The sequence below is a fragment of the Opisthorchis viverrini genome (genome assembly GCF_000715545.1).
Source record: "Opisthorchis viverrini unplaced genomic scaffold opera_v5_13, whole genome shotgun sequence".
In the NCBI taxonomy this organism is placed as follows: domain Eukaryota; kingdom Metazoa; phylum Platyhelminthes; class Trematoda; order Opisthorchiida; family Opisthorchiidae; genus Opisthorchis; species Opisthorchis viverrini.
The window spans coordinates 3,351,950-3,377,531 of NW_008751669.1; the positions used below are offsets into that span (position 1 = coordinate 3,351,950).

Genomic DNA, 25,582 nt, shown 5'->3' on the forward strand with positions numbered 1-25,582 from the left:
ATGAACACCCCTGCAACTTTGTGACGAGTGCCAGTTGTTTCGCACCAGTATTAAATGTGGATTTTGTTTGGTGCTCGACACTTATGCGACCAAGCCAATCACATCACCGTCAGCTACAGAAGATGATGTTCAGGTCTCGAATGCCTATCACTGTGAAATACACGTGATTCCGGTCTCTCTGTCCCGTTGGATATTTTCACCAAATTCTTTTCCAACAAACCAAAGAAGCTGATTTCTCATTTAGCAGCCGAACGGTATTGTTAACCGTAGGTTAAAAAAACGCACTGGAGCTCACTACACAATCCGCTTCAAAAGACAGTAACAGTAAATAGGTAAAGTTAACCTCATCTAACACTCCGTACTTCCTCCTTCCCAATGTGGAAATATACGTCAGCGAATATCAGGATGCTGCGGTTATTGCTTGATGGGAGAAACTCTATCCTTCTGAACTAAGGTCATCAACTGGCTGGACAGACCTGAATCCGAATGAAGCCCCATGTAGGCAGCAAAGCGTGATTGTGCCAGGAGTTTCATGAAACAAGGGAGACCAATGCAATTGGGGATACTCAGATGTTGGGTTACTGACGATGCAGGCCTGCGATTTGACCTTTGAGCCGACGGTCTTCCTGACAGCTTCTGAAGTACATACCGTAGAAACTTCTGCCACACGATCTGTTAGGCATCTCCTCAATCGCAGAACGTCGTGCAACCTAAGTTATCATACGAACAACTGGTATGATTTGGTTAGAGGGATGAAATGTGAGCAAACTAACGCCGATTAGTAATTTGCTGCAAGTGACAGATCAAGGCTGAACAGATGAGAATGCGCGAGGGATCTTGAGACTACAACATTTTAGAATCTACCGAAATCACAAAAACATTTCCAGCTTCTTTTTAAACACCTCGGTGGATAGATTTCAGTGTACTGAAGCCAGTTTTATGTTGTCACGTTAGCGATTTCATTAACTCTCGAGATGAAACTAAAATATCCTTAGAAATGCAAAATTTCAGTTTATACTTCTGAAAATTTACCTCCTCATGTTCTGTGACGTAAAATGTACCGAAATACAGTCGCTGTGTTTTTCACTGGAGATCATCATATTTGCATCTTCATCATAGGCATGCCGGCGACAACTGCTAAATGAGCAATGGGTTTATTGCTTGGGGACATCTCGCTATTAACACAAGGTTTTTTTAAGCCAAGTGAGTAGATGACCAGGTTGGCCCAGAAGAAGCAATCAGCAAGGTAACTTCAGCAGAACATTAAATCAGTATTGGATGTTAGTTAAAATGTCTTGTAGGTTAATGAGGGTGCTTAATTGTTACGATCGATGGGGTGGGAGGATTGTATATCATTCTAATTGGGTTTGGATCTGTGATCTTGAGGTACAAGGCAATGAAGCGGATGACTGCCCGAATGCGTCATTTGACATTTCTGTCAGTCTGTGTATATTACCAAGCGCTATGAGAGCTGGTTAGAGAAGCACGATTACGTGGAATTTGGCTGACTTCGATTGTCGGCTTCAGGTCCAAGTTACTTCTACTGATTACTAATTTTCGCTGATAACGACATGCGTTAGCCCGACTGATTTAGACCCGTTCGGCATGCAATCGCTAGTTCTACCCCTCCTATATTATTCACACCTGGATGCATGACGACTTCTACCTCCTTGGCCATCAGAGAGTGTAAAGTGAAACGTAATCCCCGCCTCGATATGTCAAGATATTCCAAATCTCTTTGGTATTTCGTGTCCAGCAAATTACCCATCTTCGTCGAATTTTATACTAGCGCCCATCATTGAGCTGCGTTTGTCGTTTCTTCTGTTCCACTTGTTGGTCATGACAGGAAGTCCTCATTCGGTTTGTCCATTTGGGACCTTAATTTAGTTGGTAAATTTTATTAGGTAAACGGTCACCTGTATTATCGGAAAAGGATTCTACATGTTCTACATCAGTGAAGAGAGCTGTGCTTCCCGTCTGCATGTTTTGCATCTTTTGAACAGGTTCAATTAGAAAAAAGGTTGACAGAAACTCAGTAACTGCACCTATCTGGTGTGCTCCAAGAAGAGCGAAACCAGTCGTGGGCTGTCAAAGAGTTTTCAGAAACCTTGTGAATAGTATCCTTTTCTCAATTTGAGTTGCTGTTCGATCAAAAAACGTCCTTTTTCAACTAGACGATAGTGGGGAGATGCATACTGCGTGAGAATGGACAAACGAATAGTTCAAATTTGATTTGTGTTAATGGGTGAATTTTTGTTTATCGGACGGTGAAAGAAGTGTAGCGTGTTTGAAACGGGCTCCGTCTTCATATTGCCTTTGATGTGAGGATTCAAATTGTTGGGTTAATTGTGAAATCCTTTGATGTTTATCGTTGGATCAAAGAGCGGTGTCATCTACTTAAGGCGTCATATATCATATATCACGGAAAAGAGCGGATTAACTTTGTGGTTGCATTATCCGAAATAACCTCTGACTGGATATTTCTGTTATTCTACGTAGAAAATACCTGCTTAAGATCTGGAGGAAATACTCACTGGAAAATTGATAAGTTTACCGGGCTTACGTGTTCTGGCAAACATAGAAAACTAGATATTTTGCAAAAAATTTGATTTACATTTCTGATAAACATCTCCTTTCAGTCCTTAATGTTTTGCACAATATTCACCCTACCTTACTAGTGTCTGTTTGAGGCGAGTTCAACAGGGGCAAGATCTTCTGGAGTTTCTTGTTCCTGGAACCGACAACACATAGTCCATCGTAGAGCCATATACATCTGTGAGCAGTTACAGTTCATCATATTTCCTATGGTGCCTTGTGAACGGATCCTAGTGAAATCCCCTGTTTGTAGTATTAGAAAAGCTCGCACAACAGATCACTGCCTAAAGATAGAAAATACAAAACGACACATTGCTAAGCAACAGATGCCACGTAAAGTGCACTGCCCTACGCAACAAACTAATTACAGGGCATTGTCAAGAGCGCAACCCATAAGAAGTGGCTATGATTTTCGTACGACCCAGATGAAGCTTCAAACCACCTCAAACAGAAACTAAATTTTGCCTTAAACCGCATCTGTGATGGATTGCGACAGCCCGAGAGATTTTGTTTTACGTAATTCTCAGGACCGCGCTTCTAACTCATACGCCGTATGCCATTTTACTTGAAGTTGCAGTGAAGCTACAGTAGTATTACTAAGGTTCTTACGAGCCCCATGAGGACTTCTAAACCCTGTATAGACTTCTCGATCTAGGGAATCAGTGTCATAGGCCGTAACTAATAACTGGAGGCAGTCGATTGTCAAACATGTCTATGATATGGGGCCTTTGGTCGACCCTTCACATGCGCTCACCACACTGCTACGTAATGGGATTCCGAGAATGCTGGCCACTAACAAGGAGCATATGAATAAGGACTACCGGCTCAACCCGTCCCTCTGTAACCCACACCTCAGAACACGTCGATGGATCATTCTTTTGGCATTGGTAAAATTTAGCGTTGCATATACAGTGCTCTACGCTGGCACTTTGTTCTCACATGGTAACTTGACCACCGCATGGGTAAAAACTGTCATCAACAGCAGCCTCACATCAGTGGTTTAGTTCATTCTAAGAGACCAGAAAGTACTCTTAGTGTATCTTTCCCTTGCTTCACACATCTATTCTCTTGGGTAATCCATAAGATAATTTCCACCAAAATATTCACACAGTTTTGGGAGGCCAGCTATAGGCTGCAAGCTGTTTTCTATATAAAGTTTAACTCTCAGCTTAGCGGTCATCATGTTTATCTTATATACAGGACGCAATTTTGCAATGGGACATGCCGCCAGAATGACATGGCGGAAAACGAACTGTTTCTAAGAGCCACACCGTCGATCCAAGTCATTCAGGAATCATTTAGAACAAAACGGTATAAAACTATAGTATCCGCTGAGCACTAACGGAGAAACGTAATTCGGGAGCAAGTCAACTTCAAGTTAGGGTACTTTACATCGAGAGGGTGACCAAATTTGACATCAACGAGGGAAGAGTTTTCCTTTTGTGTAAAGGCAGTGGTCAGTTAACTAATTCAAATCGTTCAAAGCCTCAGAAGTCAGCCTACCCTCAACCTGTTTGTGAAGACATGGTATGGCCCGTTTTGCAAGAATAATGCGGATTTAGTGGCTTTCTACATGAAAACCAAAAGAACGGTGGCAACATGTCTACACATGATCCTCTGCTGGAGGCGCGATCAATTGTTAGCGTTTCATCAGGGAGTTGACGGCTACATAAAAGCAGTTGTGTAAACATTCTCGTGATTTTCAGACGGTGTAGGCTAGCGTGCACTGAAATAATCGACCTATCTTGGTGGAACTCCCAAAAATTCACGGCAAATGTCCATTCAATAGTGTCAGTTGAAAGTCTTCCGCATTCCCTAGGTTTCAAAATTATCTTTGTTTTCAGACGTCGGAGATTTTTAAGTTGGAGGTAGCTGTTGTCCTTTTTTCACACTGTATTCCGGAAGGCAGGAGCATTCCGTTAACCTTCAGTAATTCAGAAAAAAACACTTCAACGATCGCTTCAAACGTGTGGCTTATTGAATATTGGAAATGATTCCAGTCACATATGCTGCGCGTTCATTCGTACGGCTCTGACTTCATTCTATATCGTACTGTACACAATTTATTCAGATTTTCGAATATACGTCACTTCCATGCACTCCCGTAGTCTTGGTCAGTGACCTCTGTAAGAAAAAAAGGAGTGAAGAAACGCAACCTAGTCCACCTACTACATAACGGTAGGGCATCTTTCGTGTCAGGAATAGTTAATACCTGATTCACACGTCTTCGTTGATTATGGATGGACGATAAACTACTACACTTCATATTCTCCTAAATTGCCAGTGAATTTGTAGACGATTGAGATCTCACAATATCCTGTCAGCATAAGTCATTGAGTTTGCTCAGAACTCTAGCTGCTTCTTCAGATAACAGTTCGTCTACCTCCGAAGTTGAGTGGCATTTGATCGAGGTAAACTTCAATCCCCGAGGTAATGGAACCACTTGCTTACTAACTTCATTCACAACGAAACGGCTGTTAGTAAGTGTAAAAAACCGAAACAAGTGAACTATTCATCGTTTATTTTATCTTATGAAATGGAATGGACGAAACAAAGGTAGACAGAAGGCATAGAATACACCAAGCCAAAAGTGTTGCACATTCAAAATTGTGATAAGTTTGTAGATGATGAACAACTAGGCGGCCTGAAAATGTGAAAATATCGGGCGATAGACACAGCCATGGTTTCATTTTATTGAAAGACAATAAGTTGCTTTTTTGATGAATTAACTGAAGAAATGAGGAGACTAAAAAATAAGTCACAGCACATATCAAGAGAAGCACGCGCCAGAGGTTCAAGAAGAAGGAATGAACCTGTCGTTAATTCAGCTGTGCAAACTGTGCTCAACACAAAGAGCGGCCAGTTCCTTGCAGAACTCTTCGTACACAACGGCGCATAGAACCATATTTTTTGTTTCCTGCCAAGAAACAGTCTCTTTTGAAGACGGCTTTAATGATTTGGACTTCGACATCTTGGGTTGTTTGCGCCGTGAACGCTTTCTAGTCGGATTGGACGCATTGGATAACTCGTCAAAGCTAGGATCTGGAAGCCAAAGAAAACGGCTTGGACATTCTTCACTATTGAAGCTGGCAGATAGACGAGTTCGATTGGCTTCGTTCACGAATGGATTGCGATTTATAGGAAAATGTTTGTCTTTCTGTGCGGCCTGACTGATATTTTTGGATTTGGTCCTCCTACTGGATAGTCTGAATAGCCGACGGAAAAACGATGGGTTACGATGAGCTTCTGGAGCTAAACGGGAAAGGAAGAGACAATTATGAAAGAATAAATTCAGTTTTGAGGGTGCCGCTTCTGAAATTGCAAACTACCGCGACCTACTAAACTCTACTTCGGACAGTAGAAATCTCACTCGATTGTGATCGATCACAACGGATTCACAGCGTTGCAACATGCATGAGACAGAAAAACTAACCAACTGAATCACCTCATTCGAAGTTATTCCATCAGGTTTCGCTAGTAGGTGCAACTTTATAGGGCCAATCCACAGTACCACACACGTAATTCACTCTACATTTCACAAAAAAACAACTTCCCTACCGGGTAACGTTCCGAACATACACCGGAGAATTGGAGCCGTCAAGTACACTGTTTCACTCCGTGCACCGCTGGGCTAAGGACATTAGGTTTGTAAATCCAACGTCCGCAAAAAAGTAGAGCACTAATCAACAAACCTGTCACATTGTTGACTGTCGGTTCCCTAGTCGGAGATCTCGGAACTATGTACATCCGCGGTTGGCAACACTGACGGCCATGAACTAACCATGTGCTCAATGGCATCCATGTACCACGATGCCATTCCTAATCTGCGACCCAGAGGACTCAAAACTACAACACGCCAGTTTGCTTCACCACCAAAATATACATATTCAAAGTGCTTGTCACGACATCAAACAAACTGGAGTCGGCTCTTCTGAGAATCTATGCAGTTCGGTGATATGTACCTTGTTAGATGTGATCATTTTGACCGAAGCCTCAGGAAGAAACAAACGGGTTGTGCCTTCTGCGGTTCATTATTGAAGAACAGCTGAAAGTTCAGAACCTTGTTGCTTTTCAGATGTCAAAAAGTTCATGAGAAAACGTTCCTTTTACCAGGCACGAGCGGTTTTCTAACCGAGAAGGAACAGAGGAGGACATTTGGCACTTTCGAAGGAACCGTTAAAAATGCTGTAACTGGACCTTGTGATTCATAATCAAATAGTATTGTAAGCCGAATTCACAACAGGACAAATGGTTACGGATTTGAGCGAGGATATGATTGTGTGACGGCACCTGATCATATAAACACAAATTCTCAGGGTTGAAAGTAAGTGAAAACCATAGACCACAACTAGCTGAGGGATGTCTCACCGAAGTACACAGTGGTGCTTGATGTATATGCAAATTTGGAAGTTAAGCTCATCTTTCTGATAGTTCACATCCACATTCGGAGGCTATAGCAAAGTGATGAACTGAACCATGGATTCCCATCCCCCTTGCCAACTAATCGATCTTCATAAAGCGAATGACAGGGTCCAAATGTTTCAGCGTAAAAGGGTTATCGGACTGTTTCTCAGATGGGAGCATTAAGGTCAGCCATGATGCATATTCTTCATTGTTCGCTCCGCATTTCAGCTAATCCTCAAGTGAATGAAAATTTCAAATGCATCAGGGACCAAAGAATGTCACCACACCTGGATATGGCAAACAGTCGTAACATATGAGCATATCTAGTGCATGCGGAAATGGAACAAGTAGAGAAACTTTTCTGGAGTGAAGCAACGTGAAGGCTGGTCGGCAAGGGGCAATCTTTCATGGCAGTGATGGTAGGTTGATATGACGTAAGTTTGTACGTGCACGCGTTGGTTCGTGTGTTACAAATTCAACACACTGCTTCCACTAGTGCCGCTGCATGACACGGTGAGGCTAATTAGGTAGACGAAAGAGTGAAACCACTGCGCTCGACATATGCTGGCTGGGCATAGAACTGAGGTTTTTCGGTATGTAGTCATTTCGTGTGTGAACAGATACATAGTCGAATATTCCGTGAGTGCAAATATTCGACCAAATGGTAGTCCATCCAGGTAGTAATCAAGTTAAGACTGTATGATAATATTTAGAAGTCTTGCCACCTGCGAAGAATCCCGTATCTCGGGCATGGACACCATATGATGCTGAACCTAATTAACAGCGCGTAGCTGAAAAGCGCCCTTCACCCATCCAGAGAAACGTTAGCAACACATATGCGGTGGTTGGATTGAGTATTACAATAATCTTACATTGGCTAGAAATTCGCTCCACAAAATACAACGATGCTAGTAAGGCCAAAGGGACGCATTTAGATCGGAAGCAGAGAGACACCGTACCAAGAGTGATCGGGCTATGAAGCGGTCTGGGGCTAAAGTCATACTGTCCTCTGCGATAGAGGCATGAAGGCAAGGTATTCCTCCAGAAGACCAGCATGTTCGTAGTCATGGAATTAGTGGTACTGCCTTCCTTCAAAAAGGACGGTTAGCCCTAGAACCCACATTCCGATCGCCCAACGGCTGATCGTGACGGCCAGCGTTTTACGCAGTACGGTCGAAATAGTTTTAAAACCAACTGACGCTACTCAAAGAGCAACTTCTGTCCGCAGCCGCATCAGAAGTGAGATAGTAACGCCCTAATTCATGAGCTTCCGAGTTGGCCAACATCCTAGTAGCTCTGAAAGTCATACTTTCATCTCTGAGCAGGATCTCCAAAGAAAACCCTACTGCCCGCAGTCAGAATTTCGAGTCAAAGGCTAGAAATAGGTTAGCTGAACCAAACCCCGTTCCTTGGCATGGGTAAATGGGAGTTACTGTTTGTACATACAACTCTTTGTCCGCTGTTATTTCCCGCACCACACAAGCAAACGTTGCTTGGTCATTTATCTGTCGGTTATCTAACCGATGTGTCTTATGAACCCAGTTGCCGAATAACCCAAAAGATCATTTCAACATAGGAATTTTTAACGCCCATACTCTATGTCACACTAATAAACACGTAACGCTAGCCGATCCTTTATATTCCATTAAAATTGATGTACACTGTGTCTCCGAAACACGCATACAGGACCCAAGCGTGGTTATGCATCTCACAATGACAAGGACGAACTCAGCTGTTTCACATTTCCCCATCCGTTTGTCCAGTGATCCGGAAGCGATGACTAATGGAATACATGGCGTAAGAGTTGCACTCAGCCACAGGATTGAAGGCACTCTGCTGGAGTGGATCCCAATGAACAGTCGTCTTTGTGCCGTCTAGTTATCCAGCTCAATCAACCCTAATGCCTCTTGACGTAAAACGAGGCTTGGTTGTAGTATCGGCCTATGCCCAACGACGATGAGAAGAATCATTTCTACCGAGAGTTATTCGGGCTCACTTGTTAAGGAAGAAGCACTGGCATAGTGATCCTAGTGGGCGATACGAATGCCGAAGCCGGCCTCTGAGCTCCTTGGAATCACACCTGGGTGGTCGATTCGAAGTCGATGTTAATCGTATAGGCAACGGTTGTGTGCTGATCATGAACCGTTTCTGACCAGCCCGAACGTTCAGCGTAAACGTCCGAATCGCGTAACCTGGCGGTCACCAATTGCAAATCAACACTGGATCCAGCTGGATCGCGTGACCATCAGCCACCGGGGGAGAGCCATTCCTTCTGGGGCATACAATTTGATTCCGACCACGCCATAAAGCCAGAAAGCCTGAAATTTCGCCTCCCTTCAGACCCTCAGAATGCCATTTCACATCTTCCGAGAACTACTATAGCCCAGTAGAATCGCTCTGAGGTAGCTCACCCCATTCTACAGTAACCCATGCGATGGTAGTCAGCATAGATGAAGTATGGCAAAATGTGGAAGGAACCATGCTAGCGGCGTTCAGTTCTGTCTGTCTACTCCTCCGATACGGTCCGTTGGCAACCGGATATCGCAGAGAACTCTAGCAGTGACGGATGTCAAGAAATTCATACCATTCATACCTCAAGTTCTAAATAGTAAAGAGCCTAAGGAAAGACTGAGAGGTTTGGTGGACATTGAAAGCCCAGGAGATGAAGAAGGCTCTTGCTACCGGAAACGGACGTGTTCTATATCAGTTGATACGATCGACTAGCCACAGGAAAGCAACGGACGTTGAAATGATAACCAAAAAAGATGGGCAGTTCAACCGCGAAAACGTCGACTGGAACGTTGATTAGGCCAAGTACTTCGAAGAACAGTTTAGCTGGCCTCTTGCAACAGTCTCTGAGTAGCTCATTGAAGCAAATGGAATGTAAACCCTAGTCGCCCGTTGAGAGAAGAAGCAAAGTACGAAATATCCGAGAAGGCATCAGGATCGAACGGTCTATATCCAGTCCTCTTCACAAAAGACGGCGGATCTCTGTTGACGTATCTAAGGAAACTCACTGGCGAAATACGGAGTGAGGGAAACGTTCCCGCAAAATAGGGCATATCCCATCATCAAAAGGGTACGAGGACCCTGTTTGAAAGCCACTGTAGCATCGGCTTGGTAGCTGTGGCATCTAAGGTCTCTCTCGTCTCATCTTTTGCAGGTTGACTTAACACAGGAAGAGACGAAGCTGGATTCTGTCCTGGAAGTGGATACGTCGATCATACACCTAACAGATTCTTGAGCGGCGACACTGCTTCCAGCACCCAACAATGGTAGTCGCCTTGACTTGAAAGCCACCTAGGATTCTGTGGCAGTGTCTTTGGAGAAAAGGTGCTCTCCATAAATTCTTGGACATCATCAAGGCGCTGTACGCACACTCGCGGACACGTGAAAGTCTACGGGAAGCTCCCATTTGAGTTCATTACATCGAGCGTTGACATGCAAGACATGGTGGGTTTTAACTTTAAGCTTGGAGGTAAGACAATTGAGTTAGTACACAAATTTGCCTACTTGAGCAAACCCGGTTGTCTAGTCAAACATGATATTTCCATCCGGGTTCGGAAGGCCAGATCAGCTTTCGAGAACCTGTGTGGGAGCGATATCAGCGTATCAGTCAATGGTCGACTTAACAATACTGCGGTGTGCTCTATACTACTATACAGGTCAGAAACCTGACCGATGCGCACTAATAACATAAAAAATGGTCTCAGTGATTGACCATCACTGTCATAGGAGCATTGCCTAATCTGATTGGGACACCAGATCAATAATGCTGAAGTAAGTTGAATGGTTTTCCGAAGAAGTAAATCGTTCGCGATAGATGAACTGATCACACTCCAAAGGTTGCGCCCCTCGTTCGTGCTCTGAATGATAGACCTTCTCGAACAGCCCTTTTCGCACAAATACTCGAAAGGTAGAAACGAGCCAGTGGAGGTTAAACACTGACTTGTCACCGAAGTATGAAGGCCTTTATTAGCAAACTCGTCTGCGCTGGTCATTGCCGTCTCCCCAGATGAAAACCCCAAGACGAGACACCAATGGTTAAAGACACTGTTAGACATGATCTAGTCAAGCCCTCATGACGCTCGTGCACCCAAGTTTGTTACCTTTAATCCATACCTTCCCCTTCAGTCTCTTCAATGAAACGTCCTCTGACATACTTGTTTTTACCCATCAGTTATACCGGTTACCGTCTCCAATGCGAAGCTTTCTACCCCATCTTCCCAAATCGTTGGTGAACAAAACGTTGGCAGCTAGAAACGCTGTACAGTAATTGCGGGGTTTTTATAGCTGATGATGATGATGACGATGTAACCTTGGTCCGTCTCACCTTTTGCGCGTAGCCATCAGTAAACCCAGCGTACCGAATTTTACCTTCTTGCCTATAGGGATACTAATAGGAATGTAGACAAACTGGGGCTCCAATAGAAGTTCATATATTACGTCTAATTCAAAATGGTCCAAAAAATTAGTCAAAACATAAATATGGGTAAGCGAATCTACTAGCTATCACATGGTTTCTCACATCGGGTTAGTTATTAGGGCACCACTGAATACTGCAACTTCGTGGACTTCAAATTTTGCGGTTACCGAAACTAAAGTTATGCCACGCCTAAATCCGATTATCGTGCGATTAAAACCGTTACCCATGTACATGGAACCGCTCACCTCAGTAAGCCGTGTCTGATCGTACGATCCGCTTTGTTACGTAACACGTGACTGCTATCTAACGGCTAACTACGGAGCAACCGGTCGATTCAAGTAACACCATAACAAATGCGTGTCAAACCGTCTTAATCTGACCATAAACACAGAGAACGGAATCTACCTGTGAAAAAATGATGTGTATATATACAACGGAAAGACTGTACCATACACGCTGTGATTGCATGCGCAAGTATGGCTGACTTGAGTGTTCTTGCCCATGGAATTCCACTGAATCCGCTTCCAGCATGGAGGCCACGCGATCCGAACATCGCGCATGCACCGGCATTGAAACCGCAGTTGACCCAGATGGAAAAGAGAATGGCAGTGGCCAATGCTCTACGCTACATTCCCGCCAAATTTCACGAGGAGCTGGCCACGGAATTTGCAGCGGAACTGGCCACTCACGGACATATCTATATGTATCGATTTCGTCCAGACCCTATCTTGCTTAAGGCTCAGCCAGTCAGTCTCTATCCGGCCACATGCGTCGAAGCAGCGGCAATTATGTTGATGATATGCAACAATCTTGACAGACAGGTTGGTGCTTTAATCGTGTGACACAGCGGTTTTCGGATTCCCCCGTTATTTGCTTTTTCCGGCTTATTGTGAAAGGTAATTCTCAGCTTTAATTTGAGCACATCCGAAACGATTTGTCACAGCTAATAGGGGAACCGTTCACTGTTACTTTATTAGTTTCCATATAAATAGCAACCAAAAGAGTAACAGACTTTAAAAAATCAATAACTTTAGTCATCTCGAAGAAGATACAAGTTATTTGGAAAGATGGAGGCAGTTCTCTTATAGTTGGGTCCAATAGAGACGGAGGAGGCGTAAAAAGGCACGGCATAGCCTTAAATTTGCTTCAGTCCCTTGATTTAATCTGTTGGTGACATGATAACCGACCTAAAAAGTGAGCTCGTCTACATGATGGAAATTTTAAGATAGCTCAGATATGAAGTGAAATTCAAGGACCCAAATTATTGAGTTTGCCACTCAAAATATGAAATGCTTCATACATCAAATCACGCGTGAATGGAATTGATCGAAATACGACGAGAGTGGTATGGCAGCCAGTACGACATTGCCAAACTGTATGGTTCCTGGCGAGTCTCAGTAATGTACAGCATTCAGTCACTAAATGCGCCGCACTGCTCGTGTGGCCTAAACAGGGAGACTTATCCAATAAGCTCTACATCTGATGCTCTTTTCTGTTAGATGTTTAAACTACGCCTACCACAAAACCAAAACATTAAACAGCATGTCAGGATTATTCCTACGGTCTCAATATTTAGGCCAGCCTACAATATTGTGAAGTAGTCAGTCAACTGGTCAGGCCCTACAACGTTTTTTGCACCTGTGCGAAAATTTTAGGTTGCACAGTTTCCGGATGAGCTGGTCACATATGGTGGAAACGGTCAAGTCTTCTCCAACTGGGGACAGTTTTGGTTGGTTATGAAAGCACTTAGCAAGCTCAGTCGAAAACAAACGTTGGTTCTGTATTCTGGACATCCACTTGGCACATTCCCAAGTCATAAATGGGCTCCCCGCTTGGTTGTTACCAATGGGATGCTTGTCCCAAGACCTGGACTGGAACAAGGTTACCAAAAGCTTTTTGCGCTGGGTGTCACCCAATATGGTCAAATGACAGCCGGATCCTTTTGCTACATTGGACCGCAGGGTATTGTTCATGGAACCACACTGACAATTATGAGTGCATTTCGAAAACGCTATGGAATTGACGGGAATGATACAGGATCATTCAAAGGACGAGTTTTCCTCAGTTCCGGACTCGGTGGAATGAGCGGTGCGCAGGTAAGACCTTAGGTTAAGCAATAAATGATTCAATGTTGCTGTTTGCCAAAAACCCGCCTAGCACGTATAACTCTACTACAGTACTCAAAACCAACACGCAATAACGAGGTAGTCACGTTATGTGTACACAACTGAATTTTCAAACACTGGTAGCATTTGACCGGCCACAATGTGAGGTGTAATGGGAGGTGACTTCGATACTGTGATTTCTATTAACTTTATCAGGCTTGAATTTGCCTCGTAAACTAACGACGGTGGACGTAATAACTGAGTAGGGATCACCTGGCTTAGCAGATAATTCAGAGGCATCGCTGAGCCGTATGAAATAGACCTCGATCACAACGTGTTCAAGTGACCTTTTAGTCATAAGCTTGTTAGCGAATTCAGAAAAGCAGGTAATGCTTCTAAGCGTCACAAATCCAAGTAAGCCAAGTGCGTTAAAAATTGCACGTGTTTTTTTACATGATATCGTAGCAACACTGCAGCTTCAATCCACCATACTACGTTGTACCGAAATTTATTTGGCCCTTCTCTGGAGTAACACAAAAATCACTCAAAAGATGCATCTTCAGTGTTGACAACCCAGGACAGTTCCGACAACCGCCATGTTTGTATTCTGATGCATGTAGCAGTTGGCACCGTAATAAAGTTATCAATCGCATATTTTCGAAGTAGACTCAATGCAGAATGGCCTTCACACAACAGTCAGCAGGTATAAAAGGTGCCGTAGAGTTTTTCGCAAGCTGCCAACAAGTATTTCCGTCTTTTATTCAAACAGTCTCCGAATAACTTTCCTGGGTTAATCTTATTTGGATTCACTCTTCCTTGAGACGTTATCCCAAACGAATAGGTGTGAGACGAATTTGCACTTTCAACCGTTTGTCGAGAGGCTCTAAACTGGGATAAGAATTACTAAACAGGCCTGTCATAGGAGGTAATTAATTTCGTCGGACGGCTTGAACTATTTTAAAACGGCAGCAAATTGAATCCTAACCTTAACGTTTGACAGCGCCGATCCGTTTGTAAATAAGTGCAATAATGCAATAATGTAATAATGCAAATTAACTGCATTATCAGGATGTTGCAGTACACTCACTTACTTGGTGTTCCTTGTCAACTACTTCCATCTATCCAAAGCTGCTTCCGCGACGTACGGTCCGACGCGGTACTATAAACTTACGGGGCGTAGTTCTGGGAGTCCAGTTTAAAGCCGTTTACCCATAACTGGTTTGGTCAGCGAACCCATGTTTTCGGAGTGAGAAAATTTCGAGAAGGTTCACCATAAGTTGTCGTTGTAAAGCGACAGTCATTTTCGTTGGGCAGCTGAGCACATCTCCAGCTACTACGAACAACTAATTTGGCATAGACGAGTGTGTTCACTTAGGCTGATCCGAGTACAGCCAGACATGACTATCTTAACCACATCTGATTGAGATTAGCAAATCAGCTGTTGAACAAACGTTCACCAGGTATCATAGTAAATAAATGAATAAATCATAGATTTCTATGTTGGTCCTAACTGATACCAGTTCTAGCTGGCCAGTCCCGACAATACAACAGGTATTCAGCCACATAATTGTCTCGGTTTCAATTTCTAGCACCGATGTTAACATCGAATAAGTCTTAATTGAGGTTGTTTACAGCTGCTTTCCAATTGGTTGTATCAAATTGCAGGAGTTACCTACAGGAGAGCTATCAGTTACTATCACCAACATACCAAGGACATGAAAGTAATTAACAAGTCTTTTTTGTTGACGAAATGATAGGCAAAAGCCGCTGTGATCGTCGGATGCGTCGGCGTGATTGCCGAGATTAGCGAGGAAGCACTGAACAAACGTTTTGCGCAAGGATGGCTCACCGAAAAGGTTACCGATTTGGATAAGTTGGTAAAACGGATAAGAGAATGCCGTGAAGCGAAGATGGCTATCAGCATCGGTTACCTGGGTAATATTGTGGATGTCTGGGAGCGACTGTTAAAGGAGTACCAGCGCACGGGTGAACTACTTGTGGATGTAGCATCGGACCAAACATCATGCCACAACCCATTCCACGGAGGCTATTATCCTTGTGGTAAGTCGAACAAAGTTAAACCATTACCACGACAGCAGATCGACGCACCCGTGGGGGTCAGTTTAGTAACAATGTGCTGGCCGTAATTAAAACCAGAAGTGATGAAGATTCCTTTATAAATAAACCGAATGACTGTAACTCATATAAAATTGAATGAAACTGCTGTACTAGCTTAGGTAATGTAGGAGCACAAAATTGGTGCGTCAACAAGTTCTGTGTTCCCGTTTTTTCTATGTGAGTAGCAGCCACATGTAAAATTAATAGCAACACATTTGTCTAAACAGTAAGGAGTTTCAACATTCATTTTGTTCAATCAAACCTACCAACGGAAAAATAAATCGCACACGTCCTACGTGAGGTGATTTGTTGTTTCAGGAATAACCACACTTTCCCATAGTAGCTGCACAAGTTCCACTTATTGGCATTGATACAATGGAGGGCATTGTCACAATTTTCCTGAGTGACTCTGTGGTTGATATGTCAAAATCCGCTCACTACTGATAGTTGCATTTATGCGTTCCTCGATTTGTCACACGGACTAAACCTTTTCTTTGTAAGGCAAATTTTAAACTCCAGATTGAGAACCTCAACTGCTATGTACGTACTCATCGAGTCGCTGTAATAGTAGTCATGAGAATATCCGTCAAATTAGTTGCCGCGTCAATCCAAAACATTAATGTGTCAACGGGTTAAACTTCTCAATCCAACGAAAATTGGTCGAACACGTTTACTGCATTGTGGCTGATGCACATTTATTGAAATTCCACGCAAGGTTGGGTGGGTTTTAACTAGCTGTGACGTATTCGGCGGGTACTTTAATCATCCGGGAGCTAACAACGAAACGCACGCCAAGCGTGTGACTTCACTGGTAACGCGATCCACCCATGGTTTTTCAAACGACCGACTTATCAAAAACCTCAGTTTCGACAGTAAAGTATCTAAGTGCAGGCCAAATTTATGGGTCGAGTTTTCGTCATTTGAATGAGGCTAAAACTAGTGCATCGTACACTGAAACTCCCCTTTATTCGTTTAAACAGTCGACGTTTTGCTGGCATCCAACCGGCACAATGTTCTTGTATCACAATGATCAAGAATATCTTTCACTTCACAGGGGTTCAAATATTTCTTGCAAGTCTGTTTCGATATCAAGTTAAGTGATGTCGAAAGCTACTTCAGACAAGAATGATGTATTTTGTTAAACAGAAAAACGATGACGAGAATGCATGACTCAAGTGTTTCGTGAGCCAGAAAAGTAGGTTGATGGATCAATGGTGTTTTACCGATTTCAGGATATACTTATGAAGAGTCAAGAGAACTGATGTCCAGAGACAACGAAGCATTTCAAAAGGCCGTAAAGTTCAGTCTGAGAAAGCAGGTAAGTTGATTGGCTAGCGGAATGTTTTCTGACGCATGAGGCCTCCGTCTGAGAAAATATTTACTTCTCCGTATAGTTTGAACCTTTGAGGTCGGTATCATGAAGTCAGGGTCACGGGGTCCTTCAGGCACATGCCATACGGCCGTGAATTTCCCACCTAAATACTCTGTTCCTAGGCCCAATATGGAAGTGGTACTGCTTGTCTAATGACGGACCTTCTTATTATTCACTACTCGAAGACCCACAGTTAAAGACTGGGGCTATGCCAGTTGCCCCAAAAATCACTCATATCAAATAATTAAGGTTCTATTTTCCTATAACTCCGTTGCACAAATGAAATATAACACCCTACAACTCAAAAGAATAACTCACTACGCATCATTATCGTTTTTAGGTGAACGCAATTAACCAAATGGCGGAAGCCGGTGTGTACTTTTTCGACTATGGTAATGCATTTCTACTACAATCCAAATTGGCGGGGGCCGACCTGGAGCCGACGGAAGAACAACTGGCTGAGGCCAATAGAAAGCGCATTAGAAAAGAATTTCGATACCCGTCCTATTTTCAGGTGAGATGGACTAATGAGTTTCCAATTGTTTCAAATCCGTAATAACATGTTCTATCAGTCAAAATCAGGTTGACTCTGGGTTTCGACGGCGCAGACCACGGAGGCTTGCAGTGCAATAAAACGATACATTCTGGGAGAACGCCTGTTTGATTTCTGCTACCGGCATAGTGCACCAGGTCTACCTTACGAACAAACAATTGCTACTTCGGTTAATATGAGAGTATGCATCCCCATCCCCATCACAACGACCTGTATCATCATCATTATCACTAAACTAGAGAGAATGTCTATAAGTATCCTGATCTAGAACATTTGACTAAGGAGCCGGCATGCAAGGAAGCAGTGAATGGCGTGAACTTCCTAGATCGATAGGATCTGACCAGAAGTAAGTCACCGCAAAAGTTCCAAAACGTGACACGATGGAAAGTAAAGAAAGTGTTATTCCAGCCTTTATTCACTGAACACCGTTTAGGGCATTTTGAGGGCTTACCAAGGTACATAAATCATTGTGTCGTGTTAGGATCCAGCGGAGTGGCAAAATAATTGGTTCTATTGCCCAGGCACATCCAAAACTTTCCAGTCAAGAATCAACCTATCATTTCGATGGTAAAACTGTTCGGATGAAAACTGAACCAAACTATACAGTAAAATAACTTTGTCAGTGTGGTTCTCGAAAGAATGTGCCTTTCTGTGGCGGCCCGATAGGGTGAGTCTCTGTGGATTTCTGCTATGGTAATTTCAGAATAAACGCCCTTTTTCTCGTAATTAGGGTTATTCAAGTCGGTGGCAACGTTGCCACTCACACTGTCCCTTCTAAAATGTTAGAGAATAAACGTTGAAGTTGTATTGGAATTCAAATAAATTTATGAGTGAATGTTCGGTAAATAAACTCCAGTCGCGCTCGTCACTCTGGAGAAGCTGTCCTGATTAGTCTCGCCGGTGGTCGCTGCGAAGAAGTTTTTTGTTCCTCTAAACTAGCATACATTTCAAGCAAATAAGTGAATAAACATGCACAATCTACTCCATTTATACACATATCGGACACATAAAACCATTCAAAGTTTATTACGGAAACGATTTTTTTCATAAAGACAAATGTCCGGCTGTTTTCCGTGGATTACCTTTTGAAACCTGATTGAATTTTGGTCCACCACACATCAAAGGTAATTCAATGTAGTTCACATTGGTGTGAAACGACTGGGTGTGCACATAAGCGGAAACAAGAACCCAAGTGAATAAAATACAAGCGGCGTAAGGCAGCATCCGCGGTAGATGGATCAGACGAGCGACCGTTTGGTCAAATTTGCATTCTGGCAGGTTTTATGTACTTACCTGGAGACTTATTATCTGGTTTTGTTTCGCCAATCTTGAAATCCAACTCAATGGTAAGAATCCTAAGTTGTGAGAGTTTTCACACTCTTGTGGGATCAGCGACTGTTTGGGACTAAAATTGGAATTTTTCAGCTACGTCACCTTTTTTGACACCAAGTTTTCGTCAAAGATCCTGGTCGTCGCAAATCTTATTCCCAGAAAACCGTTTCACAATCAAGTAATTTGCTTGTGAAAATACCTGCGCTTCATCCAACTGTAGGTATAGAGTAGCGTTCGTTCCTGATCTGAAAAATTGCCGCCGCACAAACATGGCTCACCAACACAAGTCCTGGTTTTGGTTTCCAGTCTGCCTATCTTACTTTCATACAAATATCAGACACCTTTTCTACATCATACACGATGTGGACATCATGACAGTTATTTCCTGTACAGCTGCGCTCGAAAGGAAATTCAATTAAGAGAACCATGACTAATACATTTTAAAATAATTAAATGAAACTCACGCTTGCGGTCATAAAAACGAACCTGTACAACTCTCGCTGGTCATCTGTACCTTCAGCAATCCCGAAACATTACAATAATCAGGATATATGATGGCTTTCATGATGGGCTGTGATCGTGGTAAGTCAATGGTGCTTTTGGTTAGTGCCTGTTTACAAGCAGGTGTTTGGAGATGGTGTTCCAGCCCCTGGTCGCCGAAACACACCATTTGGAAGTCTTATCCAACATACTAGCTGTTTGGGTTGTAGTTATTGTGCAATAATTTAGCTTGGTTAAACATGTACTCGTACAAACAAGAAGCTAGCAATTAGCACCCACTTCAATCGAGTTTCAGTACTTTTCACAGAAACAAACGACGCGTAACCACGCGCCTTCAAGACCAAACAGGGAGATTTGATATGCAACGAGGTGGCTCAAAATTCCGTAGGAGTGACAGCTTTCGGATCCCTCGGAAACCTTAGGCGTTCGACCAGAAGCTCAACTAACTGACAAAGCTCATACTAGGTACCGTTTAGAAGGGCGCATCCATTCTACGAGGTAGTCGTCAAGGAGGCAGCACTGTGAATTAGCTGCGTATTACCCAAGTTTGAAACGGGCCAGTGCCTGGAATCTCTCTTTTGGAACAAACCCAAGAGATTGAGCAAGGCGGAATAACTCAGACTAGTGTGATAAACGAGTGAACAATCGCCTTCGAGAAAGTAGATAACCTGGTTATTTCCAGTGTGAGTTGCCTCCTATCGGAACAGGAAAAATTCACCGGAACCGTCTAGCTCACGTACATTGCTTCAACCGCAGCATCAGATGAGCTCCGTCGTTAGTAGTCTACTGAAGGCGGCTGAATATACCCGTTGTAGTCATGAGAACGAAGAAGATAGCGAACAAAGCTTGTTTTCTGTTCCTCTTGGCTAGTACATCACAAATTTATATGGTAGCAGAAATCACGTGGAAAATGTTAAGATCGGGGTTAAATACACTTTAGAGAAATAGAAGTCAAAGGAAGGGGGGTTGGGTGAGGGGTAGGTCAATGGGTCACGGAGTCAAGTAAGTGACGTCAATGTCAGACAAACTTGTGGGACCAGATGTTTCGTGGGCCAGTTCAAGTTCAGAGGTCGCACAAGTTTCTTTTGGATGCAAAGTTGTGGATCCAGCAGTCGGATTCCTATCACCTCTGCGATTGATAGTAGTCTGGATCGTACCAGTCGTGATCCGCTCAGAGGTACTCGGTATATGATGGTGAAGGCTTGCTCTTTGTCTATGACATGACAGGTTTCGGCCAAGTGTGCTGCAATCGCGCTTGAGCCTAGTTTCTTTCCACTACCACTCAGAGATACGGGATTGTGTTCTCGTATTCTGTCCGACAAATGCCTTGTCGTACGACCAACGTATGATGCATCATACTTGGCCGAAACCTGTCATGTCATAGACAAAGAGCAAGCCTTCACCATCATATACCGAGTACCTCTGAGCGGATCACGACTGGTACGATCCAGACTACTATCAATCGCAGAGGTGATAGGAATCCGACTGCTGGATCCACAACTTTGCATCCAAAAGAAACTTGTGCGACCTCTGAACTTGAACTGGCCCACGAAACATCTGGTCCCACAAGTTTGTCTGACATTGACGTCACTTACTTGACTCCGTGACCCATTGACCTACCCCTCACCCAACCCCCCTTCCTTTGACTTCTATTTCTCTAAAGTGTATTTAACCCCGATCTTAACATTTTCCACGTGATTTCTGCTACCATATAAATTTGTGATGTACTAGCCAAGAGGAACAATCACAGAAAACAAGCTTTGTTCTACTGAAGGCATTCAACTCTGTCCAACGTCCCGGTACGCGCAATGGTCAGGGTGTCATGCACACTATAACATTTTAGGAGTTGAATATATGGTCCACCTCAACAATATAGACATTCTGTGGTGTTAAGCCCACAATGGTACTAGAAGCAACTCTGTATGGCACACCGAATGTTTGTTCACACTAACCGACTATGTTTATGTCCCGAGTGGGCCTTCCGAGTAGTGTGGACCACTGGGCCGCTCTCCGCATACGCTGTGGGCTTATATCGTTTAGTTCTTATAACCTCGAGTTCACGCCAGGCAGAGAAAATTCAGCTGGTTTTACACGCTGCTCAGAGAAAATCACGCGTGAAAATACCCGTTCTGCGCGAACGATGGGCATATGCGTATGTTTCGCTGTCGCAGATGAATTCGGAGAGGTGCCATCCAACTGTCTTCTTCCTTAGTTGGTCCTATTCGGTTAGCCTACCTACATCAGTTTATCGTTTAGATGTAGAAGTTCCTGAGACGACTGACAGGACACTAATGCCCGCTTCAGTAGTTCTTGGTGCCGGTCCGAGATTCTTATATGATAACCAACTGTTTCCAGATTTTCTGTCAGCTAAGTGTGTTTGAAGACTGGACTTCCATCTCAAAGACTTGCTGAGCACATACTCTCAAGCAGTGGAACCAGACACGCAAAACACGTGGCGTGAAAGAAGCGATTCCCGCGATCGATACAATAAATCGGTTGAATTCAATCGAAGCGTTCAGTCTAATGTATCGAGTACAGATAAATAGCCCCAAGGTAGTTGGGGGAAGTTCATTGGCAACAGAAGATAGACAGTTGAGTACACCAACTAAGCTTGCGTCGCCGAAAATCTCAAGTCAAAATGTTGACTCCACCCCGATTAATTAATCACTGTTTTTACTCATCAACTTTTTCACTATATGCTTCTATACCTAACCATTCATTTCACATATCTATCAGCTGAGGCTTTGTCGAAGGCAACTACGTGCAATATCAGGTAATCCTACTGTACTCCACGGTTGTTATGTTTTGAAAGAAAAGCGACAAAGTATTTTCGAGGAGGATCATCCCGGCGGGCTAAGGAACATCGGACTTTAAAACGTTACAAGTTACTAACCAGCGAATGTGGTTCCGAGTGAACAGAGTTAATCGCAACTTAAAGTATATGAAAAATAGCCATTACTGTCCCTTTCACAGGATATCATGGGTGACATTTTCTCAATGGGATTTGGACCCTTCCGCTGGGTCTGTACGTCTGGACTTCCAGAGGATCTCAAGTTAACGGACAAGTTGGCTGAGGCCGAGCTGGTATGCTTACTGGCCCAAGAAGGTTTGCCACAGCCAATTAGGCAGCAATACTTGGATAATTTAAACTGGATCCGAAAGGCCGATGGTCACAAATTGGTCGTTGGGTCACAAGTAAGTCAATGTTTCGAATAAAAAACAGATTAACCCTTACTGAACGTTAACCAGGAAATCAAATACTGTAACATTTTACTAACTTTTGGAGAATCTTTTATATTGTTAGTGCATTGGAGAGCTTTCCTGCTCGAATTCTACAGCCTAATTGAGTTTCCCATGGTATTTAAGCTCTTTCATTCTGTGGTACGACGTAAATGTAGGATGCGACTTAGTCAGCAACCTAAGCTTTTTTCGACGAAGAAAAAGATTCATTCCGTCCCAGTTCTTGTTTGCAAATGTGGTGCAAAGAACAAGCGATACCTAATTGTTCTGTTTTGTTGAAAAAAACGTCGCACGATCCGTCTAACTCATATGGTTTGGGACTCATTTAACGAGGGCAAGCAATTTTCGCCTCATTTTGACATTTCTCTTCAGGGGCTCTCAAAGATTAACTTATGAGAACAGAGCTCCTCCAACGAGGGCTTAGCCGCCAAAATACACTTGCTGGAAATATCTAAACGTGGTACCTTCTGACAGGTGGTCCCGCCAAAGTAGATCTGTGAATGCTATGTACAGGTCAGTCAAAGAAGCGTCTGGCGTACTGGCAAGTAGCTTCCGCTAGCAGAACTGCAATGATTTGCGATTCGCTTCATCATACAGAAGAAATACAGTGAACACGTTCCACTGCTTTACTCTGAGTATGAACCGGTAATATGCTTTCCGTATACACAAATCCTAGTTGAACGCTACTAAGGCACAATTTTGACACAAAAGAAGAGTAACGAGAACCTTGAGACTTTAAGGAACCGCGAATCAGTCACTAACAGACCGAACGAATGGTGCCGTTGGTCAAGACAAGCTACAAGAAATTTCCATTGAGTTCCCATTTATTACTAGACCATACTACAGTACTAAAACCACCAGGAAGTCTTTGTATTCTGATTTGAGAAAGATGTTTCTGCTCCTAAAAGGCTCTAGAAGTGTATTTTCGTCATCGTGTGTGATAGCTCGGCGGTGAGGTCTGGACAAAATCCAAGTTATGGCAATTCATTGTACTCACCGGTCTTTTTCTCATGTATTTTCCAGATTGAATTACACAAGCATTTGTAATTATTGACTGTGTAACAGTTTTCAACGTTGTTTTGATTCTGAAGGCACGAATCTTGTACTCAGACGAAGCAGGACGCATTCGGATTGCGAAGGCTTTTCACGAAGCGGTGAGAAGCGGAAAACTCAACGGACCTGTGGTACTAGCTCGTGATCACCACGACGTGAGTGGAACGGATAGCCCCTATCGGGAAACAGCAGATATCTACGATGGTTCAGCTGTGTGCGCGGATATGTCTGTAAGTACACGTATTACGTCACACCAACTGAGGTGGAGTAATTACACCTTTTGGATAACGAATGGACGTAGATTTACCCTTCACCTCATAAGTAAAAAATGGAGAAACCTCGCAAAGATTTAATCCAAAGCAAGTACTAAAAATACCATATTAAAGAAAACGATTTGGCCCATGGGGAATAGGAATTTCTTTTAACAACTTCAGTTCAGGGACCACATGAGTACAGATTGTCAAAGCCACCAACCGACTAAAGGCATCCCGGGATTATCTGGACGTTAATCGATAGTGTATTTACTTGGCCGCCTCAGTCCTAACGGAGAACATGTTTTTCTAGTATGGACGTAATACACTACCAGTAAGGTTGCTGGAAAAAACTATTCGAGAGCCCGTGATCGATTTAGCCCTTCTTGGGGATCACAGGTAGGCGCAGTCTCCAGGCAGAAATATCACAAAAGGTAGATTAAGCTGGGTTCCGGGTGAGTCTCCCGTTAAAACCAAAATGATGTGCAAATGAATGTACTTGTCGAAATGCTTTTCTAGTGGTCCGAAAAACATAACCCCACTCCATGTGATTTTTCAGTCAGACATTTCCAAAATGTATACCGGGATGATCAACAGCTTCATGTTACAGGGGATTGCTAGAATATTTCTCGACTTTTAATAACAATGGAGATAATAAAAAAAAAACCGGCGGCTTCAGAGAACCCCTTCAAGCATTATTTCCAGGTAACTAAACCCGACTTTCCTACAGTGTTGAAATCACTCAAAGCGATAGATCAGAACACAGGATTTCTTTGACTCATTGAATACTCCCATTTATGCCGTCTCTTGTTTTCAGGTTCACAATGTTATTGGAGGAGCGATTAGAGGTGCCTCGTGGGTATCGTTACACAACGGTGGTGGAGTTGGCTGGGGTGAAGTAACGAATGGAGGATTCGGACATGTACTAGATGGGACAGATGAATCGATAAAGAAAGCGTGTCGAATGTTGTCTTGGGATGTGACAAATGGAATGGCAAGAAGAGCCTGGGCCGGGCACCCGCTAGCTCGTCTGGCACTGGAGTACGCTCCGGATCGAGATAGAGTTGCATCCGAGGATCGACCGGATGTGTTAATGCCTGTGCTAGTAAATGATGCCAATCTTCTTGATCGGGCATTGAATGCGGCTTACAAGGGATAACACGGCAAGAGCATCGAGGTTTGATTCCAACCTGAGTAGCAATTTGCTGTGACTTCTGAAGTTTCTTTTGATGTGGTGCTGAAGCACGTGTTTGCTTGCAGGCAATTGCGGGTTCAACAGTATCTAATTTACCCAACCGAAGTTAACATCACAGAGCAATTTGTATTAGCTTCGTTGAACTGCTGTGCATATGGATAATGGAAATAACTTATAGTATAATGTAGCCGACACGTTGCTTTTTATGAACACAGAAGAAAGGAAAAACACTAAACAAACAGTATGTTAGATAGAGGATGGACAGCCAAAAGGTAGGAGACAGCACCATAAAATTTTATTCACCATATCAGTGAATGAACTTGCTAAGAGCTGATCAGCTGCTCTAGTGACCCGATTACGGTCAATCATGTGCTGATATCTGCATCCAGGAACGAGCTCACTACATTTATCTAACCTGTAGCCTAAGTGTTGGAGAG

General features: G+C 43.4%; 2 protein-coding genes across 2 annotated transcripts in view; one reads left to right on the plus strand and one right to left on the minus strand.

The window, feature by feature from the left end:
- Positions 1 to 5,100: 5,100 nt before the first annotated feature.
- T265_01272 (hypothetical protein) overlaps positions 5,101 to 25,582 on the minus strand; it is a gene marked incomplete at both ends in the record, with an annotated part of 72,457 nt that continues 51,975 nt past the window's right edge. The window contains one exon of the mRNA XM_009165257.1: positions 5,101 to 5,847. Coding sequence (XP_009163521.1) covers positions 5,420 to 5,847 — 428 coding nt within the window. The remainder of the gene's footprint in view (positions 5,848 to 25,582) is intronic.
- On the plus strand, positions 11,729 to 25,408 carry T265_01273 (hypothetical protein; the record flags this gene model as incomplete). The annotated part of the gene is made up of 8 exons (XM_009165258.1): positions 11,729 to 12,246; positions 13,081 to 13,521; positions 15,288 to 15,591; positions 16,881 to 16,966; positions 17,361 to 17,534; positions 22,380 to 22,601; positions 23,738 to 23,929; positions 24,768 to 25,408. 8 exons carry the CDS (start codon positions 11,902 to 11,904, stop codon positions 25,107 to 25,109), a joined length of 2,106 nt encoding a protein of 701 aa, XP_009163522.1.